The sequence below is a fragment of the Symphalangus syndactylus genome, chromosome 7 (assembly GCF_028878055.3).
Source record: "Symphalangus syndactylus isolate Jambi chromosome 7, NHGRI_mSymSyn1-v2.1_pri, whole genome shotgun sequence".
NCBI classification, from domain to species: Eukaryota; Metazoa; Chordata; class Mammalia; order Primates; family Hylobatidae; genus Symphalangus; species Symphalangus syndactylus.
The window spans coordinates 71,605,901-71,624,637 of record NC_072429.2 but is presented as its reverse complement, the minus strand read 5'-3'; the positions used below and the strand labels follow the sequence as shown (position 1 = coordinate 71,624,637).

Genomic DNA, 18,737 nt, shown 5'->3' with positions numbered 1-18,737 from the left:
TGGGCAAGTTATTTAGCATCCCTAAATTGTCTTTTTAAAATCTGTAACTCGAGATAGTATAGATGACTATTTCATAGTGTTGTTGTATGGATAAAATAGATGTGAAGTACTTGACAAAGATCATTCAACAAATGCTATCTGTTGTTATTACTACCACGCTATGATAGAAACTTGATTAACGCTATTTCAGTTAAGTGAACGATTTTATTTTACTTTACAATTTTACTTCACTTTAGCATTTATGAGAAATGTTTTTATTTGAAGGAAACAACTTGATAGGCATGTAAAATATGAAATGAGTTAATTATTTATGGAGATTATGCCTTTTACTTTGAAATAAATCTCACAGTTGTCCCATATTTTAAAAAGTATTGTACAAAATCAGATTAAGTTGGTGCAAAAGTAATTGCGGTTTTTAGAACTGCAATTACTTTTGCACCAACGTAATTTTATGTAATTAAATACAAGCCTTAAAGGTTTTTTAGATAAATATTTTTTGAGGCACATAGTCATTTTATAAAGTAGCATTAAAACCAAGTGCGGGCCGGGTGCGGTGGCTCATGCTTGTAATCCCAGCACTTTGGGAGGCCGAGGTGGGCGGATCATGAGGTCAGGAGATCGAGACCATCCTGGCTAACACAGTGAAACCCCATCTCTACTAAAAATACAAAAAATTAGCTGGGCGTGGTGGCGGGCGCCTGTAGTCCCAGCTACTCGGAGAGGCTGAGGCAGGAGAATGGCGTGAACCCGGGAGGCAGAGCTTGCAGTGAGCCGAGATCGCACCACTGCACTCCAGCCTGGGTGACAGAGCAAGACTCCGTCTCAAAAAAAAAAAACCAAGTGCGGTGGCTCATGCCTGTAATCCCAGCACTTTGGGAGGCTGAGGTGGGCAGGTCACTTGAGGCCAGGAGTTTGAGATCTGCCTGGATAACATGGTGAAACCCCATCTCTACTAAAAATACAAAAACTAGCTGGGCATGATGGCACACGCCTGTAGTCCCAGCTACTCAGGGGGCTGAGGCATGAGAATCACTTGAACCTGGGAAGTGTAGGTTGCAGTTAGCCGAGATTGCACCACTGCACTCCAGCCTGGGTGACAGAGCAAGATTCCATCCTCTATCTCAAAAAAAAGAAAAGAAAAAGAAAGTAAACATGACATTTTTAATTCAAAATATGTGTTATATCAAAAACTAGTCATGGTTTTTTTTTTAAATTTTCTGGGTACATAGTAGGTGTATATGTTTATGAGGTATATGAGATATTTTGATACAGGTGTACAACGTGTAATAATCACATTCACGTGAATGGAGTATCCATCCCCTCAGGCATTTATCCTTTGTGTTACAAACAATCAAATTATACTCTTTTAGTTATTTTTAAATGTACAATTAGATCATTATTGACTATAATTGCCCTGTTGTGCTATCAAATACATGTTCTTATTCATTGTATTTTTTGTACCTATAGACCATCCCCACTCTTCCCTGCCATCTCTCCACCACTATCCTTCCCAGCCTCTGGTAACCATCCTTCTGGTCTCTCCCTCCATGAGTTCAATTGTTCTAGTTTTCAGCACCCACAAATAACTGAGAATATGTGAAATTTGTCTTTCTGTACCTGGCTTATTTAACCTAACATAATGATCTCCAGTTCCAACCATAATGTTGCAAATGACAGGATCTCAGTTTTTTTATGGCTGAATAGTACTCCATTGTGTATATGTACCACATTTTCTTCATCCATTCATCTGTTGATGGACACTTCAGTTGCTTCCAAATCTTGGCCATTGTGAACAGTGCTGCAGTAAACACAGGAGTGCAGAGACCTCTTTGATATACTGATTTCCTTTCTTTTGGGTGTATGTCTAGCAATGGGATTGCTGGACCATATGGTAGCTCCATTTTTGGTTTTCTGAGAAACCTCCAAACTGTTCTCCACAGTGGTTGTACTAATTTACATTCTCACTAACAGTGAATGAGGGTTCCCTTTTTTCTCTGCATCCTCGCCAGCATGTGTTATTTCCTGTCTTTTAGATAAAAGCCATTTTAATTGGGGTGAAATGATATCTCATTGTAGTTTTGATGTCTCTGATAATCAGTGATGTTGACCACATTTCATATGCCTGTTTGCTGTTTGCATGTCTTCTTTTTGGAAATGTCTATTCAGGTCTTTTGGCCCATTTAATTAATTAATTAATTAATTATTATTAACATGAGAGTTTAAATGAGACAGAGTCTTGCTATGTTGCCCAGGCTGGTCTTGAACTTCTGAGCTCAAGGGATCTGCTCACCTCAGGCTCCCAAAGTGCTGGGATTATAGACGTGAGCCACCTCTTTTGCCCATTTTAAAATGGGATTATTAGACTTTTCCCATAGAGTTGTTTAAGCTCCTTATATATTCTGGTTGTTAATTCCTTGTCAGATGGGTAGTTTGCAAATATTTTCTCCCATTCTGTAGGTTCTTTTCATTTTGTTGATTGTTTCCTTTGCTGTGCAGACGCTTTTTATTAATAACTTGATGTGATCCCATTTGTCCATTTTTGCTTTGAATGCCTGTGCTTCTGGGATATTACTCAGGAAATCTTTGACCACTCCCATGTCCTGGAGAGTTTCCCCAATGTTTTCTTTTAGTATTCGTAGTTTGAGGTCTTAGATTTAAGTCTTTAATCCGTTTTGATTTTATTTTTTTATATGGCGAAAGATGGGGTCTGGTTTCATTTTTCTGCATAATCTCCAGTTTTCCCAGCACCATTTATTGATGAGACTGTCTTTTCCCTAGTGTATATTCATGGCACTTTTGTTGAAAATGAATCCACTATAGATGTATACATTTGTTTCTGGGTTGTCTATTCTGTTCCATTGGTCTGTGTGTCTGTTTTTATGCCAGTACCATGCTTTTTTTTTGGTTTGTATAGCTCTGTAGTATAAGAACTAGCAGTGTGTAATAGTCATTTGTGGAAGAAATATTTCAGTCACATTATATTTAATAGAATATTATTCATGTGAGCTTAATTCATTTTTATAGCTGACTCCCCACTTACTCCTCCAGGTTCTGGCTTCAGTGATCCTCTCACTGGAGCACCATCTCAATACTTAGAGAGACTTTCCAAAATAGCCATATTGGAATATGATACCATTCGTCAGGAAACAACCAAAAAATCAAAAAAAAGCAAGAAACGAGACCTCCGAGACTGCTGAAAAATGTCGTACAATGTGATGCTGTCTTCAGTGACCTTTAAGCTTTATATTTTCTTTTTTTATGTGATATGATGCAAAATGATTTATATAAAAATGGAAATGGAAATAAGAAATAGATATTTTATGTTATAGATGAATCATTTGTATTTTGTTAACATTACAGAGACAAATTATATTTTTTCCTTATTTATGTTGAAGGGCAATAAATTATGGTTTATGGGAAAATAAGCATAAGATAAATTTTATTCTGTGAATTTTATGTACATTGATTGTGTGTTTTGATTCAATTTGATACTCTTGAGCGTCTATTTTGTGCAATGACCTTGGCTAGCTGCTGGGGAAGATTGAAGAAAAAGTGAGGTTTGAGGGCAGTGCAAGATGGCCGAATAGGAACAGCTCTGGTCTGCAGTTCCCAGCGTGATTGACATAGAAGACGGATGATTTCTGCATTTCCAACTGAGGTACCTGGTTCATCTCATTGGGACTGGTTGAACAGTGGGTGCAGCCCATGGAGGATGAACTGAAGCAGGGCAGGGCATCGCCTCACCCGGGAATTGCAAGGGGTCAGGGGATTTCCCTTTCCTAGCCAAGGGAAGCTGTGACAGACTGTACCTGGAAAAATGGGACACTCCTGCCCAAATACTGTGCTTTTCCCATGGTCTTAGCAACTGGCAGACAAGGAGATTCTCTCCTGTGCCTGGCTTGGCAAGTCCCATGCCCACGGAACCTTGCTCACTGCAAGTGAAGCAGTCTGAGATCTAACTGCGAGGTGGCAGTCTGGCTGGGGGAGGGGCGTCTGCCATTGCTGAGGCTTGAGTAGATAAACAAAGCAGCCAGGAAGCTCGAACTGGGCGGAGCCCACCACAGCTCAGCAAGGCCTCTGGAGACTCCACCTCTGTGGGCGGGGCATAGCTGAACAAAAGGCAGCAGACAGCTTCCGCAGACTTAAATGTCCCTGTTTGACAGCTCTGAAGACAGGAGTGGTTCTCCTAGCATGGTGTTTGAGCTCTGAGAAGGGACAGACTGCCTTCTCAAGTGAGTCCCTGACTCCCGTGTAGCCTAACTGGAAGACACCTCCCAATAGGGGCCGACAGACACCTCATATAGGTGGGGGCCCCTCTGGGACTAAGCTTCCAGAGGAAGGATCAGGCAGCAATATTTGCTGTTCTGCAACATTTGCTGTTCTGCAGCCTCTGCTGGTGAACAGGGTCTAGAGTGGACCTCCAGCAAACTCCAACAGACCTGCAGCTGTTGCAGCTGTTCTGCAGGCTCTGCTGGTGAACAGGGTCTGGAGTGGACCTCCCAGGCAAACAGGGTCTGGCATGGACCTCCAGCAAACTCCAACAGACCTGCAGCTGAGGGACCTAACTATTGGAAGGAAAACTAACAAACAGAAAGGAATAGCACCAACATCAACAAAAAGGATATCTACACCAAAACCCCACCTGTAGGTCACCAACATCAAAGACCAAAGGTAGACAAAACCACAAAGATGGGGAGAAACCAGAGCAGAAAAGCTGAAAATTCTAAAAACCAGAGCGCCTCTTCTCCTCCAAAGGATTGCAGCTCCTTGCCAGCAATGGAACAAAGCTGGATGGAGAATGATTTTGACTAGTTGACAGAAGTAGGCTTCAGAAGGTTGGTAATAACAAACTTCTCTGAGCTAAAGGAGCATGTTCAAATCCATCGCAAGGAAGCTAAAAACCTTGAAAAAAGGTTAGATGACTGGCTACCTAGAATAAACAGTGTAGAGGAGACCTTAAATGACCTGATGGAGCTGAAAACCATGGCACGAGAACTTCGTGGCACATGCACAAGTTTCAATAGCCGATTTGATCAAGTGGAAGAAAGGGTATCAGTGATTGAAGATCAAATTAATGAAATAAAGCAAGAAGAGAAGTTTAGAGAAAAAAGAATAAAAAGAAACAAACAAACCTCCAAGAAATATGGGACTATGTGAAAAGACCAAATCTATGTTTCACTGGGGTATCTGAAACTGATGGGGAGAATGGAACTAAGTTGGAAAACACTCTGCAGGATATTATCCAGGAGAACTTCTCCAACCTAGCAAGGCAGGCCAACATTCAAATTCAGGAAATACAGAGAACACCACAAAGATATTCCTCAAGAAGAGAAACCCCAAGACATTGTCAGATTCACCAAGGTTGAAATGAAGGAAAAAATCTTAAGGGCAGCCAGAGAGAAAGGTTGGGTTACCCACAAAGGGAAACCCCTCAGACTAACAGTGGATCTTTTGGCAGAAAGCTTACAAGCCGGAAGAGAGTGGGGGCCAATATTCAGCATTCTTAAAGAAAATAATTTTCAACCCAGAATTTCATATCCAGCCAAACTAAGTTTCATAAGTGAAGGAGAAAAAAATCCTTTGCAGACAAGCAAATACTGAGAGATTTCGTCACCAGCAGGCCTGCCTTACAAGAGCTCCTGAAGGAAGCACTAAATATGGAAAGAAACAACCAGTACCAGCCACTGCAAAAACATGCCAAATAGTAAAGACCATTGATGCTGTGAAGAAACTGCATCAATTAATGGGCAAAATAACCAGCTAACATCATAATGACAGGATCAAATTCACACATAACAATATTAACCTTAAATGTAAATGGGCTAAATGCCCCAATTAAAAGACATAGACTGGCAAATTGGATAAAGAGTCAAGATCCATCAGTGTGCTATATTCAGGAGACCCATCTCACATGCAGAGACACACATAAGCTCAAAATAAAGGGATGGAGGAAGATCTATCAAGCAAATGGAAAGCAAAAAAGGCAGGGGTTGCCATCCTAGTCTCTGATAAAACAGACTTTAAACCAACAAAGATCGAAAGAGACAAAGAAGGCCATTACATAATGGTGAAGGGATCATTTCAACAAGAAGAGCTAACTATCCTAAATATATATGCACCCAATACAGGAGCACCCAGATTCATAAAGCAAGTCCTTAGAGACCTACAAAGAGACTTAGATTCCCACACAATAATAATGGTAGACTTTAACACCCCACTGTCAATATTAGACAGATCAACGAGACAGAAGGTTAACAAGAATACCCAGGACTTGAACTCAGCTCTGCACCAAGCAGACCTAATAGACATCTACAGAACTCCACACTCCAAATCAACAGAATATACATTCTTCTCAGCACCACATCGGACTTATTCTAAAATTGACCACATATTGGGAAGTAAAGCACTGCTCAGCAAATGTAAAAGAACAGAAATCACAACAAACTGTCTCTCGGACCACAGTGCAATCAAACTAGAACTCAGGATTAAGAAACTCACTCAAAACCACACAACTACGTGGAAACTGTACAACCTGCTCCTGAATGACTACTGGGTAAATAACGAAATGAAGGCAGAAATAAAGATGTTCTTTGAAACCAATGAGAAGAAAGACAAAATGTACCAGAATCTCTGGGACACATTTAAAGCGTGTGTAGAGGGAAATTTATAGCACTAAATGCTCACAAGAGAAAGCAGGAAAGATCTAAAATTGACACCCTAACATCACAATTAAAAGAATTAGAGAAGAAAGAGCAAACAAATCCAAAAGCTAGAAGAAGGCAAGAAATAACTAAGATCAGAGCAGAACTGAAGGAGATAGAGACATAAAAAACCCTTCAAAAAATCAATGGATCCAGGAGCTGGTTTTTTGAAAAGATCAACAAAATTGATAGACCACTAGCAAGACTAATAAGAAAAAGAGAAGAATCAAATAGATGCAATAAAAGATGATAGATCACTGATCCCACAGAAATACAAACTACCATCAGAGAATACTATAAATACCTTTATGCAAATAAACTAGAAAATCTAGAAGAAATGGATAAATTTCTGGACCCATACACTCTCCCAAGACTAAACCAGGAAGGAGTTGAATCTCTGAATAGACCAATAACAGGCTCTGAAATTGAGGCAATAATTAATAGCCTACCAACCAAAAAAAGTCCAGGACCAGACGGATTCACAGCTGAATTCTACCAGAGGTACAAAGAGAAGCTGGTACCATTCCTTCTGAAACTATTCCAATCAATAGAAAAAGAGGGTATCCTCCCTAACTCATTTTATTAGGCCAGCATCATCCCTATAGCAAAGCCTGGCAGACACACAACAAAAAAAGAGAATTTTAGACCAATATCCCTGATGAACATCAATGCAAAAATCCTCAATAAAATACTGGCAAACCAAATCCAGCAGCTCATCAAAAAGTTTATCCACCATGAGCAAGTTGGCTTCATCCCTGGGATGCAAGGCTGATTCAACATATGCAAATCAACAAATGTAACCTATCACATAAACAGAACCAACGACAAAAACCACATGATTATCTCAATAGATGCAGAAAAGGCCTTTGACAAAATTCAACACCCCTTCATGCTAAAAACTCTCAATAAACTAGGTATTGATGGAACGCATCTCAAAATTATAAGAGCTGTTTAAGATAAACCCACAGCCAATATCATACTGAATGGGCAAAAACTGGAAACATTCCCTTTGACAACCGGCACAAGACATGAATGCCCTCTTTCACCACTCCTATTCAACATAGTGTTGGAAGTTCTGGCCAGGGCAATCAGGCAAGAGAAAGAAATAAAGGGTATTCAATTAGGAAAAGAGGAAGTCAAATTGTCCCTGTTTGCAGATGACGGGATTGTATATTTAGAAAACTCCATTGTCTCAGCCCAAAATCTCCTTAAGCTGATAAGCAACTTCAGCAAAATCTCAGAATACAAAATCAATGTGCAAAAATCACAAGCATTCCTATACACCAATAACAGACAAACAGAGAGCCAAATCATGAGTGAACTCCCATTCACAATTGCTACAAAGAATAAAATACCTAGGAATCCAACTTACAAGGGATGTGAAGGACCTCTTCAAGGAGAACTACAAACCACTGCTCAATGAAATTAAAGAGGACAGAGACAAATGGAAGAACATTCCATGCTCATGGATAGGAAGAATCAATATCATGAAAATGGCCATACCCCCCCCCCCAAGGTAATTTAGAGATTCAATGCCATCTGCATTAAGCTACCAATGACTTTCTTCACACAACTGGAAAAAAACTACTTTAAATTTCATATGGAACCAAAAAAGAGCCCATATTGCGAAGACAATCCTAAGCAAAAAGAACAAAGCTGGAGGCATCACGCTACCTGACTTCAAACTATACTGCAAGGCTACAGTAACCAAAACAGCATGGTACTGGTATCAAAACAGAGCTATAGACCAATGGAACAGAATAGAGGCCTCAGAAATAACACCACACATCTACAACCATCTGATCTTTGACAAACCTGACAAAAACAAGAAACGGGGAAAGGATTCCCTATTTAATAAGTGGTGCTGGGAAAACTGGATAGCCATATGTAGAAAGCTGAAACTGGATCCCTTCCTTACACCTTATACAAAAATTAATTCAAGATGGATTAAACACTGAAATGTTAGACCTAAAACCATAAAAACTCTAGAAGAAAACCTAGGCAATACTGTTCAGGACATAGGCATGGGCAAGGACTTCATGACTAAAACACCAAAAGCAATGGCAACAAAAGCCAAAATAGACAAATAGGATCTAATTAAACTAAAGAGCTTTTGCACAACAAAAGAAACTATTATCAGAGTGAACAGGCAACCTACAGAATGGGAAAAAGGTTTTGCAATCTACCCATCTGACAAAGGGCCAAAATCCAGAATCTACAAAGGACTCAAACAAATTTACAAGAAAAAACAAACAACCCCATCAAAAAGTGAGCAAAGGATATGAATAGACACTTCTCAAAAGAAGACATTTATGCAGCCAACAGACACATGAAAAAAGGCTCATCATCACTGGTCATGAGAGAAATGCAAATCAAAACCACAATGAGATACCATCTCTTTTTTTTTTTTTTATTATAATTTAGGTTTTAAGGTACATGTGCACAATGTGCAGGTTTGTTACATAGGTATCCATGTGCCATGTTGATTTCCTGTACCCATTAACTTGTCATTTAGCATTAGGCATATCTCCTAATGCTGTCCCTCCTCCCTCCCCCCACCCCACAACTGTCCCCGGAGTGTGATGTTCCCCTTCCTGTGTCCATGAGTTCTCATTGTTCAATTCCCACCTATGAGTGAGAACATGCGGTGTTTGGTTTTTTGTCCTTGCGATAGTTTACTGAGAATGATGTTTTCCAGTTTCATCCATGTCCCTACAAAGGACACGAACTCATCATTTTTTATGGCTGCATAGTATTCCATGATGTATATGTGCCACATTTTCTTAATCCAGTCTATTGTTGTTGGACATTTGGGTTGGTTCCAACTCTTTGCTATTGTGAATAGTGCCGCAATAAACATACGTGTGCATGTGTCTTTATAGCAGCATGATTTATAGTCTTTTGGGTATATACCCAGTAATGGGATGGCTGGGTCAAATGGTATTTCTAGTTCTAGATCCCCGAGGAATCGCCACACTGACTTCCACAATGGTTGAACTAGTTTACAGTCCCACCAACAGTGTAAAAGTGTTCCTATTTCTCCACATCCTCTCCAGCACCTGTTGTTTCCTGCTTTTTTAATGATGGCCATTCTAACTGGTGTGAGATGGTATCTCACTGTGGTTTTGATTTGCATTTCTCTGATGGCCAGTGATGATGAGCATTTCTTCATGTGTTTTTTGGCTGCATAAATGTCTTCTTTTGAGAAGTGTCTGTTCATGTCCTTTGCCCACTTTTTGATGGGGTTGTTTGTTTTTTTCCTGTAAATTTGTTTGATACCATCTCATGCCAGTTAGAATGGCAATCATTAAAAGGTCAGGAAACAACAGATGCTAGAGAGGATGTGGAGAAATAGGAATGCTTTTACACTGTTGGTGGGAGTGTAAATTAGTTCAACCATTGTGGAAGACAGTGTGGCAACTCCTCATAGATCTAGAACTAGAAATACCATTTGACCCAGTAATCCCATTACTGGGTATATACCCAAAGGATTATAAATCATGCTACTATAAAGACACATGCACATGTATGTTTACTGTGGCACTATTCACAATAGCAAAGACTTGGAATCAATCCAAATGTCCATCAATCATAGACTGGATTAAGAAAATGTGGCACATATACACCACGGAATACTATGCAGCCATAAAAAAGGATGAGTTCATGTCCTTTGCAGGGACATGGATGAAGCTGGAAACTATCATTCTCAGCAAACTATCACAAAGACAGAAAACCAAACACCGCATGTTCTCAGTCATAAGTGGAATTGAACAATGAGCACACTTGGACACAGGGCGGGGAACATCACACACCAGGGCCTGTCACTGGGTGGGGATCTGGGGGAGGGATAGCATTAGGAGAAATACCTAATGTAAATGACGAGTTGATGGGTGCAACAAACCAACATGACACATGTGTACCTATGTATCAAATCTTCACCTTGTGCACATGTACCCTAGAACTTAAAGTATGATAATAATAATAATAAAAAGTGAGGTCTTATTGTTGAGGTCATAACAATTTCTTCTTTTTCCCTGCTTGAGTTTGGAAACAGTTGCTAGATAAGTATTCAAGCAGATGACAATGAAAATTTAGCTTGGTTTGCTGATCAACGCAGGATAGGAAGCCCTGTCTTAGATGTGTAGCAATAAGGGGCTTCCCACTGGCCTTCAGAATTGGGCAGATGGACACGCACAGGTAGTGTGAACACCCTCAGTCTCACCTGCACATCAGCGCCTTTACTGCCAAGCATAACAGGGCCTCTTCACTGTGTAGACAGGCAGGTCCCTGAGGAGAAAGGGAGGTGGGGACAGATGCTCTTCATCTCTATGGAGAGGAGAAAGAAAGTCTAGGTCAAGAGGAAAACCCCTTTTCGAAAAAGCCTGAGGAGTGGGGAAAAGTGTACATCTCTATCCCTTCCTGAGAAACAGAGAGAAAGCAAGGATATGACTGTGATGCCAAGGAGGGTGGGCTCTGGCCATAAGAGAGCCACAGAGTGTTACAGAGGTTTACAAACGGGCGGTCACATCCAGCAGGGTGCTCACAGAAAGCTTCAAGGAAGCTATGGTGTTGGAAATGGGCCGTAAAGACAGGAAAGAAGGAAGGAGAGAGCGTTTTCAGAAAGAGGGGGAAACAGAAGTAAAGATGCTATGCATTTGGGAATGTCGCACTTGGCTGGAGCACTAGGTATTCTAGAGCAAGTGTCATAAATCCACGTGCATGAAGGCACCAAGCCAGCACCAGATTGAGTGACACCAGTCAGGTGAAGGCTGTAGTGAACTGGGGCCTGTTTCTTCCTTTCAAATGGCTCTGGCTGCCTACCCTCAGCCCTTTGTGCCATGCAGGTTCAAAGTTGCCAGACATCCCAACTTTTCATGTTGGGATCCAGAAACCAGAATCCGGATTTCTACATGAAAAAACCTTCCAATGTATAAATGTTAGCAACTAATTTGAAATAAGCAGCTAATTTAAAATTCATAAAGCCATTGTTTTCCAAAGAAAATTGTATCTGCAAGCTAGATCTGGCTTTGTGGGGCCATTCATGCACAACCTCAGGGACAAAGGAATAGAGGGCAATAGGTCCCAGAAGATAACTTGATCATCTGTGGTAGAGAGCCTCAGATGCCAAGCATGAGTTTATATTTAATGTTTCCCAGTGGGAGATTTTGAGAATGCAAGTAAGTTATTGCTTCAGTGATTAAGGATGAAGGTTCATCTAAGTATAATTTGTAGGCTACATGGTAATGGGAACAGTGAAGGTTGGGAAACCATTGGGAAGCAGGAATGGGAAGGAGGGACTGGATAATTAGGATATCAAGGGAGAGGACTTAAGATCAATGTTTAGCTATAGAATATCAAGAAAGGAAGAATCAAAACTCAAGTTTCCAATCTTAGAGATAAGAATCTAGGAAGGATATGCTAATTTGTGGGGGAATAAGAGCATAAATGCAACTTCAGACATATTCGGTTTAAGGTGCCGTCAGGATGTCCACACAGAGATGCCAAGCAGGTATTTGAAAAGCAGCTCTGTAGTTATGGAAAAAAGACACTGACTAGAGTTGGACCTCTGAGAAATATTTGCACAGCAAAGACTGAGTTTTCCTTTTTTTTTGAGACGGAGTCTTGCTCTGTCACCCAGGCTGGAGTGCAGTGGCACGATCTCGGCTCACTGCAAGCTCCGCCTCCCGGGTTCACGCCATTCTCCTGCCTCAGCCTCCCTGAGTAGCTGGGACTACAGGCGCCCGCCACCATGCCCGGCTAATTTTTTTTTGTATTTTTGGTAGATGGGGTTTCACCGTGGTCTCGATCTCCTGACCTCGTTACTCGCCTGCCTCGGCCTCCCAAAGTGCTGGGATTACAAGTGTGAGCCACTGTACCCGGCCAAGACTGAGTTTTCCATGATAAAAATGTAGAGAGAGAAGGAGTCCAAATTCATGAGGGATGAGAGGAAATAGGAAGAAGACAGAAGACACAGAAGACAGAAAAGGAAAAAAGGAGGAGAAGAAAGAGGGGGAGGGGGAAGAAGAAGGAGGAAGGAGAAGGAGAAGCAGCATCAGCTATCACAGATATAGGAGAATGAGCATATTCTATGTCCTTGCATGCTTTATATTAATTTATATATAATGCTATTAATACATATGTGTTTGTATGCATTATGATACATTAGCTCCTAGGAGAATAATTAACTACACTTAAATGGACATGTTTCTGCTTATGTCTGATTTTTGGTTAAGAATGATTTAGATTTACCTTTCTATCTTCTGATCACCTCTTCCAAGTGTGGTCAATGATTTAAGAAATGGGAAGCAGGAGAAAATTTTCAGAGAAAATTTTAACTATTTTTTGGATGAACACTCCTAAACACCTTTGATTATCAGATGGATTTAATATTGAACTCCTACTATGTACTCTGAACATTTAATATTATTTATAAATCTTATGAAAACTCTAAAAAATAAGTAGGTGATATTATTTCTGCTTCATAAATAAGATAAATTTGGAGTCTCTGTTTTACACTAGGTCTCTAGCCAGAAAGCAGGAGAACTAGGATTTCAATCTACTAGGATTCAAAGCAGATATAATAAACTCCATGGAATAATAATTCTTAAAACCTTAAACCTAGCTGATACATGTAATAATGGTTTAATCACTTAAACTTTAGGGCAAGATAGTACTTCTGTTACTGAAAATCCAGGGGTTCGGTCTAGATTCTGCTACTTGCCACACAGAAAGCCAATCACTGAGACAAGGATTATCACAAAGGAAGAAGGCTTTAATAGGGTGCTACAGCCAAAGAGATGGGAGTTTAGTCTCAAATCCATCTTCCTTGAACTACTAAAACTAGAGGTGTATATAGCAGGGAAGAAATGTAACAATATGCAAGAAAACAGAAACTGGGAACTAGGGAGGAGCATGGAACCAATCATGATGAATTACTGGTCCAGACTCACTGTCTGGATGTGGTGATCTGATGAGTTTCAGTTCTTTGATACTTTCTGTTTTGAGATGATTGAAGGTCCTTCCCTGAGGAAGGAATTCAGATAAAACAAATATAAGTTTCAAGTTTTAAGACTAGAAGGATCAATTTCCATGTTTATCCAAAATAAAATTACCTATGGGACCAATGGGTCGGTTTCACTTCCACAGATAAAAATATCTCTCACGGGGACTTGTGGTGGTGGCTCATGCCTGTAATCCCAGCATTTTGAGGCCAGGAATTTGAGACCAGCCTGGCCAACATGGAGAAACCTGTCCCTATTAAAAATACATAAAAATTACTCGGGTGTGCCGGCACATGCCTGTAATCCCAGCTACTCAGGAGGCTGAGGCACAAGAATCACTTGAGCCTCGGAGGCGGAGGTTGCAGTGAGCTGAGATTGCGCCACTGCACTCCAGCCTGGGTGACAGAGAGAGGTTGTCTTAAAAAAAAATCAAGATTGAGCTGAGTTCCTGACACGAACACATCACGGAGCATTTACACTGGTAGAATGGAAAGCAGGGATCATATACATGAAAAAGTAGGTCTGCTCCCTGCCCCAGTCTTCCCTAGGAAAGAGTTAACTGAAGCCAATTCAAGAAAGGAGTGGAATGTTTATGGAATGTTTATTTCTTTTTAATAAACAGGATGTGCTGACATTAATAATTAATCACCTTTTTAGCCTTGGGATTGGATTTATGTTTTTCATTAATTTTTTTTTAACCACAGGCTCTACTTCCTTACCTCACATTTACTCTTTTCGTTTCTCATGAAGTTTTAAGAAAAACCAGTGTATATTTTATTCACAGAAAGCTCAGATCACCCTCAAGTAAGATAAACTCAAGATTTAGAGATAAGCATGAGATGCCAACTTCTGATATTGCAGATGCCATGGATGTTCATCCTTGGGATGGAACAAAATGACTCTTCTGCATTTGTGGTTTAGAAATTCCTCCAGTGTAAGCAATATCAATCATAACCTTGGGAAACTGTACCTTATGATAAATATTTAGGATGGGAAGATGGACTCCTGATCATAGACCGAGAAAACAATTCTTTACAAAGAATAATTACTTTGGTGAAGGACAAATCATTAGCAGTGATATTTTCAAAGAAATTTCCTAAGACAGCTCACTTCCTTTTCTGTAATTTTCTGCTTACCAAGCAGCCTTCTAGTGTGTAATTTAGACTCTCGAGTACATATGTCCACTAAAAATCAGATGCCTTCTCTTCATGACATGTTTTAGATCTGGGAATGAGTATGTTAATTAATGAATTGCTATTCTGCTTCACAGTCTGTGTGAATTTGGTTGGTGTGAATTGATACACAGATCATGATCACCCTCATCAGATTAACATTATAGAGGGTTTTTTTAATGAGAAAAATCACTTTAGTAATTTTGAAAAATATTTTTTGAAAGATATTTTTAGGAATTTAATTTAATTTTGAAAGATATTTTTAGGAATTTCAGCAACTTGGAATAGTACAAAAAAGGAGTCTAAAAAGCACCTCAAATCTCATCACTCATAAATAACATCAGATGTCATTTAAAATTGGATGATTCTATGTATGCTATACTTAAAGTTGTTCAACTTAATTTTTACTCTGCTATAAGAAAAACTTCAGTAAAAATGTGACATTGCTTAAATTCAAATATTATTACTTTTAAAATTATATATTATAGATTCATATTTAGGTCAATTTTTAGATTTATCTCCAAACCTAGATCTAGGTCTTCTTTCCTTAAAGATTCCTCTGTAAGGCTTTTGAAACTGAAGGATGCCTCCAGATCTCCTGGAGAGCTTGTTAATATCCAGACTTGTAGGTCTGGAGTGGGGTCTGAGAACTTGCATTTCTCACAGACTCCCAGGTGATGCTGACGCTGCCTGTCCACAGACCACACTTTCCATAGACCTGCTTGAGAATCATCTGCACTCAGAATCACCTGGCGAACATCTGCGAATTACCATTGTCCAGGTTCTACCCCCACAGATTCTGGTCTAATTGGTTTGGGGTGGCCTCTTGAACTGGGGTAATTTTTAAAAGCTCTTCTCACGACCAGCCTGGCCAACATGGCAAAACTCTGCCTCTACTAAAAATACAAAAATTAGCTTGGCATAGTGGAGGGCGCCTGTAATCCCAGCTACCCAGGAGGCTGAGACAGGAGAACTGCCTGAACCCGGGAAGTGGAAGTTGCAGTGAGCCGAGATCGCGCCATTGCACTCTAGCCTGGGCAACAAGAGCGAAACTCCGTCTCATTTTTCTTCCCTTCAGAGCTATATGGATGTTTTCCGCTGTCTTCTGGTATTAATTGTTACCATGGAGAAATCTGATTCCTCACCATGTTTTGTCCCTTGTAGATTATTGGCTGTTTCTGTGGGGATGCCTCAAGATTTTCTTGATTTTTGAAACCGAATTAAAGTATGATTCACTGTAGGTAGTATCAGTTCAAGATGTCCTGGAACACGGTGTATTCTTTCAAGGCTGTACAGTCAATTCTTTCTGCATTTTTGGAAATTTTTCTTTTATTAAATCTTTGAATACTCACTCTTTCTATTCCATATTTTTGAGTTCTCTACTTCAGGGACACCAAATATCCTTATTTGGGATCATCTTCATCTGTTCTAAATATCTAGAGAATTGGAGAACAAGAATTTGTCAATATTTTCTATTTTCTTTCTGATTCCTTGAATCTGTGGAATTTTTTTCTCCCACGGGTGCATTCACTGTTGATTATCTTGCATTTCTTCTAAGTCAGCAGTTCAGTTTCTAGTTGTGACTCTTCTTCCTTGCTGTTTCTAATTTATTAATTCTGTAATGATATTGTGAGTCCAATTTATTTTCTTAGATCTACAATCACTCTTTATTTAATTCTATGTCCAGAGATTGGCAAACTTTTTTTTTGGTAAAAGGCTAGAGGGTAAATATTTCAGGCTTTGCTGACCATACAGTCTCTATTGCAGCTACTTAACTCTGACATTATAGGATGAAAACGGTTACAGACAATCTGTAAATTAATGGGCATGACTGTGTTCCAATAACATGTTATTTACAAAAACAAGCTGCTGGCTAGCTCATTCTCAGTGGCAGTAGTATGTTTAGCACATAGTGTTCTTTAAGTAATTGTAATCTTCCTCCTCCCTCTTTTCAAGACCAGCTCTTAATTCACTGCCTCTGGGGATAGTTTCCTAATTCTTCCTAAAGTGGATGCTTCTTCTCTGTTCTCAGAACACTTTGTTTACAGGCAGCATGATCATCACCAGGTTGATTTAATAATAACTAATGTTGCAGGCGAATTATGTACAGGCCATTGCACTAAATGCTTTTCATCTACTATCTTGTTGAAACTTCCCAGCAACCCAATTTTACAATTCCTAGTCAACTCATCCTTACTCCATTCCCCTGGGTGACTATTAGGCACTTCTTTTCTTTTCAAATCACCAATGCCTTCCCTCAGCCTCCTATTCTGAGCTTATGACCCATCTCTTTATTTCACTAAGAAAATATTAAATAGACGGAGTCAGAAGAGAACTTCCAGCACCCCAAATGCTAATCTATAACCCTACCTGCTTCTGTTCTCGGACATGCACTACCCATGTTCCCAAGAGCAACCTCTTCACTTGTGCAGCAAATACATCTCGATCTCCTCTTGCTGCAGCAATGTATCCCCGGACCATCACAGTTTTTCCTCTGAATTTGATCATTTCCACCAGCATAGAAACTTGCTACAAAATCTGTCTTAAATGAACAAGCATCCCTCTTGTCACCTGCTACTTCATTTCTTTGCTTCCCTTTATAGCAAAACTCCAGAGTGCCCTGGACTCAGTCTTCCTTCCTCAACCTCCTGGCTCTCTTGAACCCACTCCAATTAGGCAGTTGGCATCACCACTGCACTAAAACAGCTCTTGTCAAGGTTTCTGGTAACTTCCATGTGGCCAAAGCCAGTGACAATTCTCAGTCTTTATTTGCCCTGTCAAGCACCTTTTGACACAGTGCATCTCTCTTCCTTGAGGAGGCTTCCAGAGCATTATTTTCTTTCTCCTTTTACTTTTCAAGCCACTTCTTCTCATTCTCCTTAACAAAGTCTACAGCTGGCAAATTGGCACATGTGGGATTCGAACTCCTCCAAGGCAGAAACTGCTTCTTACTCATTTCTATGTCTCTAGTACCTAGCACTATCCCCAGCACCTCATGTGAACTGAGAAGAATCTTTATTATTTTGCAAGAAAGGATGTTAGTTGGCGATGAGATGGTTCAGATCAGAGATGCTGGACTCTGAGTAAGGTGAGGGAAATGGGATGGAATTTCCAAAGGGTGGAGAACAGGTAGCAGACCTGGAGAGCTAAGCGGCAAACGTAGGGTAGGACCAGATGGAAGAAGGAAATTGAATCTAGTCCGGCAGGCCCTGTCTTCAAAGACTAGGAGCATATAGTTGAGAGACCACTTCCTGGTCTTTAGTCAAGAACTCATTGCCTAAGGACATGTTCCCAGGGAAGAGAACTCCGCATGTGCCAGAATTTTACTGGGTATGCCTTCAATAACAGTTTCAAGGAGGGTGGGCAAGCAAAATGATTGGGCAGAGGACTTGAACAGCAGTGCAGCGTCAGTGAAGGCTTTCACCAATCCCACATGGATCTGTGGAACTGGAAAAGACCTTCAAGATTTTCCTGCTGTGAGGCAAGGAGATTTCACCTTTATAAACTCCACCCCTCCCTGCACTGGTCAGCCACAAGATTGTGGGATCATGGATCATGGGGTGCGACCCTGGGCAAGGTGGTTCTCTTCTGCCGAGGGAAATTTCTCAGGAGGCCCTCTCTTGTGAACACTCTCGGCAACTGAGGAGCAAGTACTGCAGCTCTCAAGATGCAATCTGGATGGCACACTGCAGTATTCACTACACCTCTCCCCAGAGAAACCAAAGTACAGTATTAGGTAGGAATGAAGATAAGCACCCAGGAGTAGAAGAAGAAGATGGCTTGACCATGTATTGGTAGGGCTCCACTTAGGAAATGGCTCAAATGAAGAGACTTTATGGACAGGGTTAAAGAAGCAGACACGA

General features: G+C 40.4%; 1 protein-coding gene across 1 annotated transcript in view; it reads left to right on the top strand.

Annotated features, from left to right (window-relative positions):
- The window catches only part of C7H8orf89 (chromosome 7 C8orf89 homolog), a 45,395-nt gene extending 42,194 nt beyond the window's left edge, over positions 1-3,201 (top strand). The window contains exon 6 of the mRNA XM_055284793.2: positions 3,025-3,201. Within this exon, the coding sequence (XP_055140768.1) occupies positions 3,025-3,197 (173 nt within the window). The 3' untranslated portion in view covers positions 3,198-3,201. The remainder of the gene's footprint in view (positions 1-3,024) is intronic.
- The last annotated feature ends 15,536 nt before the right edge of the window (positions 3,202-18,737 follow it).